General features: G+C 40.9%; 1 protein-coding gene across 1 annotated transcript in view; it reads left to right on the forward strand.

The window, feature by feature from the left end:
* The window catches only part of LOC147718104 (multidrug and toxin extrusion protein 2-like), a 615,385-nt gene extending 610,281 nt beyond the window's left edge, over nucleotides 1-5,104 (forward strand). Inside the window, exon 17 of the mRNA XM_086919188.1 lies at nucleotides 4,887-5,104. Within this exon, the coding sequence (XP_086775314.1) occupies nucleotides 4,887-5,104 (218 nt within the window). The remainder of the gene's footprint in view (nucleotides 1-4,886) is intronic.
* The last annotated feature ends 5,063 nt before the right edge of the window (nucleotides 5,105-10,167 follow it).

Below are 10,167 nucleotides of genomic sequence, written 5' to 3' on the forward strand. Positions count from 1 at the left end.
TGCCACAGAGCCATTAATTTTGGGAAACAGTTCATCATAAAAATCTTCAGGGACCACGTTTACCCACTTAAGCCGTCTGCCCTGGTCCACTGCTCTTAAGGTTCCTGGCCTAGTTTTAACTGAATCAGGCCTGGGTCTGATGGAATCACCCCAGTGTACTTCCAGTGAAACGGGGATTATGATCACTAAATGTGGAGGTCAGAGTCCTATATGATGCAACTCTGTGTAGTATCCCGGTAGACACAAATATATAGTCAATAATGGATCCAGGTGACGAACCTTTGTAGGTGATAAGTCTCGGTCCTCCCATACCGCTAAGCGGTTCAGTTAGATTGGCGTTAGCCAATAACTCCTCCAGAGCCTCTCCACATTTAGTGTGCTCGAAGTGCATGCCCTCTAAACCACACTGCCCCTGGGAATGATTTAAACCAGACAACAAACTGCACGGATGAATGTTAAAATTGCCCATAAGAACGAGATCGATTTTAGTGTATTTATCTAGACTGACTAATGACAGAAAGGAATCTAGGATAATTTATCATTGCTATTTTCCTGGATTCCGGCATTATAAAAATTAATAAACAGAGTTTTCTGAGTCGGGGAAATCACTCTTTCAACTATTAGTAAATTTGGTGAGGCATGTTTGATTACCTTTAGGGCCCCCTTAAGTTTTAGCGAGAAAAGCAGAATCAGCCCACCTTTGGCTCTACCCGCCGCACTCGGGAGAGCCGGCACAACAAAGCTCGAAAAACCATCCAAACAAAAACTAGGAGATGTGTCCCAAGATTCTTGAAGAGCTACAATATCATACTTAGAAATAAAGGTGAGCCATAATTTGTCTGCCCTTTTCACTCTAACACCCGCCACATTCCAGCTCAATAGCCTGCATGTGTCAACTAATTCAGGGACCGAAGCTTCTCCTGTGTATGGCAATGATGGGGCAGGTAGTCAGTCTGTGTCCTCTAACCCAGAGAGGGAGGAATAACGATTACTAAGGGCCACCCCACACACCTCTGACCTTCTAGAAGTATGTTGGCTAGGAGATACATGCTGTGGTAACTCAGAAAGCAAAGTTAAGGTATTGGTGTGAGTTCCCGTGCCTTCTGTGAATCGGTTTTGGGTGGTCTGCCTGCCTGCCCCTGCCTCCCCTACTGACTGGGGTCTTCTCCTTTCCCCTAAAGGTAGACAGTGAGGGCCATTCAGGAGCGGGAGACGCAAGGTGATTTTGAATGCGCCCGGTAGGAGGGGGCGGGGCTGGCTAGCGCTGATGCTTCCCGGGACAGCGAGTCCCTCGCGCTGCTTCTCCTGCCGCCCTGCCTCTCTGCTGAGGGGTCTGTTCGCCAGACAGGAATCCTTTCTTCCCCATTGCTTTTCAACATGGAGAACTACTAACATGCAGCTCCCCATGTGAAAAAGCAATCTGATCTAGATTTTAAAAGAGAGAACAGATTTCCTTGCAACGGGAGGGCAGGATGGACACCCTGGGACACTGCAGGAGCATGCCCTCCCACAATACATAAAGCCCGGGGAGTGGTGGTCCCCGGGGTTTGGAGACCTTGCAGCCCCCCAACAATTTTTTTTGTAGTCCCGGGGGATAATGGGGCCCTCAAGTGCTCCAGAAGGGGGGCCACACAGTCCCCCTCCCACAGTACATAAAGCCCCAGGGGGTGGTGGTCCCCGCAGCTTTGGGGACCTTGGACCCCTCCCCCACCACTTTATTTTAGCCCCGGGGTGTGACGATCTCCGGAGATGGGAGGCCCCTCAGGGCCCCTCATAAAATTTTTTAATTTTGCTCCCAGTATTTAGCCCCCCTGGGGATTAATTATAAAAAAGCTCAGTTTTATTTTATTTATTTTACGGCAGTGTGTGCGCCACATATACAGACCTGCCAGATCTTTTTTTTTTTAAATGGTGGGCACTGGGGGTCCTTTCGGGGCCCACTTAGCAGGTCTAGAGGGTACAATTATTTCTACCTTGCCCCCTTTCTACGTTTTGCACACATATTCTACTGACTTTCCCAGCCTCGCTTCTACCGAGGCACAAAATGGCTGCCAACAGTTCCTGGTTCTGAATGTTGACAAGCACTTGACAGCCAATTAGCCTTCAGCGCATGATCGGAAGGATGCAGTTATAGTACGATGACAATGCGCGCAGAATCCGCAGATCCACCACGCCCATAGAAATATAAATGATTTTAACTGTAATTTTCTCAGGAACTACTAAACAGATTGACACCATTTCAGCAAAATGCAAGAGTCTGAACTGAGGGCTAGCTCCTTGCCAAATTAGGCGTAATTCCATTCAGCAGTTCGAGCTGTAGCAGTGGCTAAAGATGTTATAGGAAATTGCATGGGGAAAACACGTTTTGGGATCCCCTTTTTTCTCTGCCCCGCTTGACGAATTACTGTGAAACTTTCAGGATAGGAGCGGACCAGAGCTGGCCAAAAGTTTGGTACAATTTGCAAAGATTCATCAATCAGCCCAAATTTATTGGGAATAGAATGTTGCGGATTTCCTATGGATAATAGGTCCTAAATATAACTACCTACTGGCGACCGCCAGTAGGTTTTTTTTATATATATATATATATATATATATATATATATATATATATATATATATATATATATATATATATATATCAACCCACAACATGCGACTTAGGTTACCTCAGGTAAGGTAGATAACAAGAGCACTCTTTTGTTACATTCTTACACAAGTCCAAAACAAGCACTTAATAAACACACCTGCAACTTTGAAATGTTTATTTCTAACACCGTAATCTCATGCCCAGTACCTTACATAATACAAGCAAACATGTTCTCAGAAACAAAGTTGTCAGCATTGTTACTATTCCATAAAATACAAAGGGAGAAAGCATCCTATAACCCAAAAGGGAAACAGATTTAAAATATACCTAAATTTCACCCTTACTACTTAGCAGGTTTGTTTATAACTACAGAAGATCACATATGACTACATAGGCAGACCCATACCTCTGTTACTCAGCAGTAGTGGATCACATTGAGTTCTACACAAACTGTTAAGATACGAATGTTCTCAAACTGTGTGTAATCATGCCTGCACACTTCAATACTAAACGCGCAAGTATAAGAGATGCCACAGCTGCATATCTCCTATGGTTCAAACGTGCGAAGATCATTCCAAATAACACACACAGTATCCAACATAACCTTGATGTTTCATGCTCTCACTATACACACTAAAATAGCGACACAGTCTACAAATGTAGTATATCAAATTATTCTGATATGAAGCAAAATACTCAGCCTTCTCTAAACAATATTTCAAGTGTGTGTTGTGTACAAACCAGAGCAGGAAAACAAAAATGGCGTTTAAGCTTCTAAAAACCCATGCTAACTTAATACGGTGTGAGTGCAAGGCTCAGCCCACGACACATTTTCTTGACCAAAGCACATAATGTAAACATGGGCAAATTATGAACGCAGACTCCAAGCCTAAAAAGCAGAGTCAAGTTCAATTGTGCAAAAAAAAGATTCAATCTTTGATAAAAAGTAGTAACTACATAATAAAGAATAGGTATAAAAATCAAACAGTCTTATTCCACCAGCGTATAAGCACAGTATGTAGCAACAGCCTCCAACAGGAAGTCATTGTTCTCATCTGAAAACATTTCAGCCATCCAATTCAATAGTGGGAATGAACATACATGTTTCTCAACCACCGGAGCCTCTATCACCATCAGAGGAAAACTCGGGTCATCTTCAATGTAACTGCGTGCCAAGAAGTCATGCGCCACTGCAAAAAAATTCCAACGTCCCATTATTCCATGTTTCGCTGCTAAGGCCATAATCCCGTGGCCAGAACAGAGCAATTCATGAGCAACTAAGGGGCTCATCAGCTGATCATAATCCGCGTTGGGAGACGTCGTACTGCAGAGACACAAATCCAGGGCCCAGTCGAAATCGCAGCTCAGGCAATGGAAGACAGGTTGAACGCATGTGAAAAAGGAGAATTGAAATGATAATCCATAAGCTGCACTCAACGTTGCAAGAGGCAGCGCTCCATAGTAACGAAGCATTCGGTTGCGGACCAGTAACAGCCGAGAAATATTGTCGTCTGCTGCAAAATGTGCATCCATATTTAAGTAAACAAATGAATACAAGCACACCAGCAACTAATGTGAGCATTAAGGACAATTCACCAAAGATGCTGGAAAAAAATCGAATGAAAAAACACTGACAAGACACTAAATATAGTTTCTACAGAAGTCACAAGGCCAATGCTTATAACTTTAAAAAAGTAAGCTAACCCCCTACTCGAGGACACATTAAAGATAGTCTAAATTAACTCCCTAAAATTCCAGGGCACGTCTGTATTTAATAAAGCATACACTTCTGTGCAGGTGTTTACTACATGAAGGACACATGTTTCTCTAGCAGATGTAAGAGCGACCTCTTTTTGAGACAATAGCGCTCTTGAAAGTCACCAATCCTGAGTCATGATACAGCCAACTGCCCAATACACTGATGAGTCACACCCTCGACGCCATACCTTTGAAAGCACACACATTCATTAGATGCATGTAATCTTAACTCTTTACACATCCTGAATACACACTCCTGTAAAATGCTTAAGTGAACAGAATATATTAGTGTGTAATGTATTATTTAATACCAGATGTTTGTGAGAAAGTTTTTAAACTATTCCTGGACTTATAAAAAATAAAAAATAAATGCAATTGTCATTTGAGTCTCGCCCAAGTGTCTGTCAGAGGAATTCTAAACTCACAGACTCTTCACTTATCTATTTTATTTGTATTGTGTGAGTATTCAGTTTAGACAACTTTGAATAGTTGATAGACATTTACTTATTCTAACATATGTTGTGTTCATGTTTTACAGGGGAAGAACATTGCCAGAATGTTTTTGATTTTCCCCATTATGACCAAAATGGGCCACACCTGGTCCAGTTACCTTTGACAAACCAATCTGAACCAATGGATCCAATCAAAAACGAAACAGTGCCTAAGATGATGCTGATTTTTGGACGTGGACTGCTTTTCATGGCTGCTGTGTTTATATTAATAGTGGGCATTTTGGTAAGGGTCCTGGACCTCTAGAGATAATTTGTCTCAGAGAACCAACCAGTGTTATGTACTACTGGAGGAAGAGAAATGGCATTGTGCAAGACTGACTAAAATCCCAATGTTTTGGCAATACATTAGCGATGCCATTGAGAACTGTTGGTAATTGAGTAAATGCCTTTTGTGGGCATTTGATGGACAAATTTGGAAATCATAAAGCGTTGACATTTTAAGATAAGATTTTGACACATTATCGTGTTTTCAGGTTGGGATCTGCGTCATGGAAAACAATGATCTTGATGGCCCTAAAGGTGACATCTTCCTATGTAGATGCCTTGAAACACAGGTGGTATGATGGAGAAAAGATTATCGTTATGAAGGAAAGAAATATCTGCTTTCTAGGATTTGAACCCTGATCTCACAAGAAGGAACCACTGTAAAGTGACATGGTGATATATTGTAGCAATGTAGGGAAGATAAAGGGGCATATTATCAAGCACAGAGTTACAATTATCACCGCTTAAGTGGCATTAAACTGCACCTAAAGTGGCGATAATGGGCCTTATAAAATGCCGTAGAGAATTCCAATAGAAGCCCATGTTGACACCAGAACATGGGCTTCTATTGAAATTCTCAAGCGCATATTATCAAGCCCATTATCGCCGCTTTAGCGGCAGTTTTCTTCCGCTAAAGCAGCGATAATTTTAACTCTGTTTCTTGATAATATGCCCCACAGTAAGTAATGGGTGACAATCCCTTCAGGTACTGTTTTCTTGAGTGAGCGTATAATGTCATTGTTTTACCTAAAATGTTATTAATTTCCTTTATGCAATTACAACTTAATAAAATGATTGAAAAACTATTGTGATCCTTCAGTATTACAATGAAAGTACCAAATGGGCAGTAGCAAAGCAAGCTTCCCTCATTTAAGAATAATATCCAGCCTACACATTGGAGGTTTCATCCACATGCAGCACAAATGTCATTCACATGATGCCAGGCTTCAGAAACCTGTGTGGAGTCAAGCAACTAACTGGAGAGTAGTGTTCAAAGTGTGTCAGGTCCTGCCAAGGATGACCTTGCCTGCCATGTCTGAATCCTGGTAAAGAACTGGAGCTGCAATATCATGTCACCAGATTCACCAATAATGATATGGGGTACAAGTTCAAGTTTATTTATTGGATTTAGTTCGTTACTGAGAACAACACATTTTTAAAATGCTTTTGTTATAAAACATTAGTAGGATGATCATTTCAATACAATTTTAAAAAAGTTTTAAAAAATGTAAAAATAATTATAACACAGAAATTCATCAGACAGTGATTTGAGAAGCAAAATAAGGCCTTGCACTGAAGAAATATTACATCAAGTTTGAATTGGTTTTAAGTACCGGTGTATGGCCTCAACTAATATCTGATTTGTGCATACAAACAGAACATGATGTAAACCTTGCAATCCTTCATTACAGAGATCACAAATACTAGAGACATTTTCAATGTGGTTCCATCTGGAGGTTAATGTTTTTAAAGGGAGAATCCTGAGCCATAACAAAATATTGCAAGAACTGCCTGATGAACTTAGATCCATTTATGAAGTATTTTCCCTTCTTTAGTTTGTGTTTGTTCCCACTGTTTTATTGGAATATATTCAAATGCATACGATAAAATGGTGGAATTTTTTAACTATAAACCTGTAAAAGGGGTTGAAAGTGCCTGTGCCGAGAGAGCAATATAAGCGTTGAAGAGCCCCGACGTGTACATCTGCTTTGCTGCCCAAATGCTGTAGATGAGGTGAATTTTGTAATGTTTGTGTAAATATTGGCCGTAAATATGTGCATTCTTTTTCCCCCTAATGTCCAGTAGAATTTTATATGTTGTTTTCTTCCTCTGAAGGAAACAATTTTAATTTTAGTTATGTTTGGGATTATTTGGTATTCCTAATTTCCTAAATTTTAACAAGAGTGCAGATCTGCCTACTCTATCAAACGCTGTCAAAAAGTCTACAATGACAGAATAGACGACTTGCGATTTTGCCACAACATATTTATCTTTTACTGGTTGTAGCACCGCTATGTTGCCGGTAACAGAGTGTTTTTATCAGAACAAAACACATCAAAAAATGGAGTAGGGTCAGAGGCCAATGTTTACCAACTCTGCAGGATATACAGCCCGATACTAGCTAATCAGAAAATACAAAAAAATACCTGCGGTCAACAAACAAAGGAACAAAGAACAACTAACGACTGCCTAGACTGATCAAAGAAATACGCAAAATTTGTACGGATTCCCATCACTCACCGGTCCCGGTGACATGCTTCATCATCTGGGTCTCCTTTATAGGGCTAACACTGCACCCTAGTGATGGAGGAGCCCAAGGATGTTTTCAAAGTGTTAATCAATACAGATGCAAGCAAATGTGATGTAAAGAGTGTATGGGAAGAAAGTGCAGTGCAAAAGAAGGTGTGATGTGAGTCTAAAATTGAAGCGGAATCAGACTGCAACTTTATTCGTGTCTGATCGGAACAAACATTAAAAACAGTGCAATAGGGGTGGATTCAATAGATAACCGTCCATTCAGAAGAGTTGGTCAACATGTTTCAGCACAAACAGGTAGAAATAAACCTAGTGCTTTCGTCAGGACCTCTTGAATATAGAATGCTACTGCAATTCAACAGTGATGTGATAAAATGATAAACAATAAAGGATACGTTGTGAGTGTAGCTTCTCACAATGAACATTTCTCTTGCCTCTTGGAAAGATCTATAAGAGATATAAGAGGTATATAAAAACAGTCTTGGATTACAGTTGTAATTTGTCTTTGGAAAGTCTATGTGGCTATAATTTGCCATCAGATACACTCAGAGTAGTGAATTAGACACACTCCATTGAGCCTTACCTCAAGTGTATGGAGGAAAAGCCTCACCCCACCTGGCAACAGCTCAGGGCGACGGAGGCACCGCTCTGGAGAGGAGACAAAACCACCAATCCTAACTTAGTATGGCGTATTAACTCCTCTTAATGTTAAAAACACAACCATAGTGCCCACATATAAAGTAAAACCCTCATCGCTCACGAAAACTCCCTCTCTCTTTTAATACACAACCCTGTATAATATTGTGGTGATGTGTAGTATCAACATAACTACAAAATGTGGCATAATCGGTATGCATATGCTATTACTAGACCCCAATAAGCCAAATGTTGTTAGTTATAGGCAATCATACCTACAGAGCCTGTTAATTGCCCATAAAAATGCCTGTAAATTAGCCATAATACTGTAAGACATGTTGCAGCCCACTTTCAATGAGCATGTTTGTCAGAACCCAGCATGATTTATTGGGATCACTCCACTTGAGAGAGCCCAGTCCTTCAGATGTTCCAGGTCGCTTGCTGCAAAGATTTTAACTGTAGCATCCAACAAGGCAATGTGTCGATAATTGCAAGGCAGCAACCTGGGACCCTTTTCGTAGATTGGGATCACAATTCTCCCAATCCATGATTTAGGGATTTCTCTGGTAGCATAGCAATTACAATAGAGGGGGGTTAAAAAAGTACTCCATTCTTCTTGTTTGCTTTAAAGTTCATTTATCAGGATCTGATCTGGTCCCCTTTTCAGCAGAAGACCTGGCATTCTTTATGTGGTATTCTGTTTGCTGAGCTGCAGGAGCACAGATATCTTGGATGTTTTTTCCTGTTTTGCTTGTTGCTTGATTCGAGCTTTCCTGCCTCAAGTTTAAATGATATAAATCGTTTAGATATCTTTCCCATTTGGTTGGGGGAACTGGTGAGGCTTGCAGCAATTTCTTCATTCCTGTTTCTTTGGCAATTAAGCTGCTGTATGCCCGATAGTTTTTTTGTTTAGTTGCTACCTGGATATCAACCCAGTTTTGATCCTGTTGATTTCTTCATTTTTTTCTTTTTCCCTCTGGTGGCGATTCTTTATGTTTTTGATTTTTTGGTGTCTAATCTCTAAAAAATGTAGAAATTGTAAATCAATTAGTTTATTTAGTGCAATTGAGCCCTTGTCTAGGTTCTTTGTTTTGCGATTTCCTGCTTGGGATTTCCAGCGTTTTGGGATATACTGCAGGGATAGCACTTTTTGATAAGGGCTAATTTGAGATTTATTATTGGGTCTAAGGAAATGGGAGTCTGTAATACTTGGGCAGTGACAATTGCAGAATTTAAATATTGATTGTTGTTGAATTCCATGTTAACCACCATTGAACCTGGTTCACATCACAACTACGGTACTGTGCAAATGCGTGATAGACCATGGAGAGATAGGTTGCAATATTATTTTTGTTTTGAGATATAATATTGCATGATCGCTTTCCTGAGTGAATTTTGAATTCAATTTTAATGCTCTCCTGAATAAATCTTGGCAGAAAATCATGTAATCTAGAATCTGTAATCTTGAATCGATTAACTGAAGTTGCTTTTTCTCATCCAGGCCTCAGGAATATCTCCTTCTGTCCATCCATTTAGGATAACTCCATTTAGTGCTGGGAGAGAGGAAAGTAATATTTTCCTGTGATTATCTGGTTTTATCCCTAGGTGAATTATTGGTATTGGCATTGTGGTAGTGGTATTGGGGTTGACAGAGCTTTCTCTTCTTCAATGTATTCCCATTTTTCTAAGATCGAGTGAGGGAGGATTTGTAGAGCGCAACTTAGCCCATAGACATCAAGGCGCATAAGATGGTACAGCTGTATGATAAAAGAAGAGGTGCAGCAGCTACAAGTAGGCTTCAGAGAAGAGCCAGGTCTTTAATGATTTGTGGAAGAGCGAATGGGATGTTTGATCCTTGAGCTCAGCTGGAAGCATGGTCCACAGTCTACGGGCGATGAAGAAGAAGGCCCTCGATCCCCATCTGGCCTTACCGACTCGGGGAACAGAGAGAAGATTGTTACTGGGCGAGCGGTGGACCCTACCAGGGGCATAGAGGGACACAAGGGACCTAATATCTTCAGCTCCAAACCCATGTAAAGCCCAGTGAGTGAGGCACAGGGCTTTAAAATTAATCCTGGCCTGCATTGGAAGCCAGTGCAAATCTCTCCTGATGAGGATCCAGAGGAGCGCCTAGGGGCATCAACCACAAAC

Source organism: Lissotriton vulgaris, chromosome 4_2 (assembly GCF_964263255.1).
Source record: "Lissotriton vulgaris chromosome 4_2, aLisVul1.2, whole genome shotgun sequence".
Lineage (NCBI taxonomy): Eukaryota > Metazoa > Chordata > Amphibia > Caudata > Salamandridae > Lissotriton > Lissotriton vulgaris.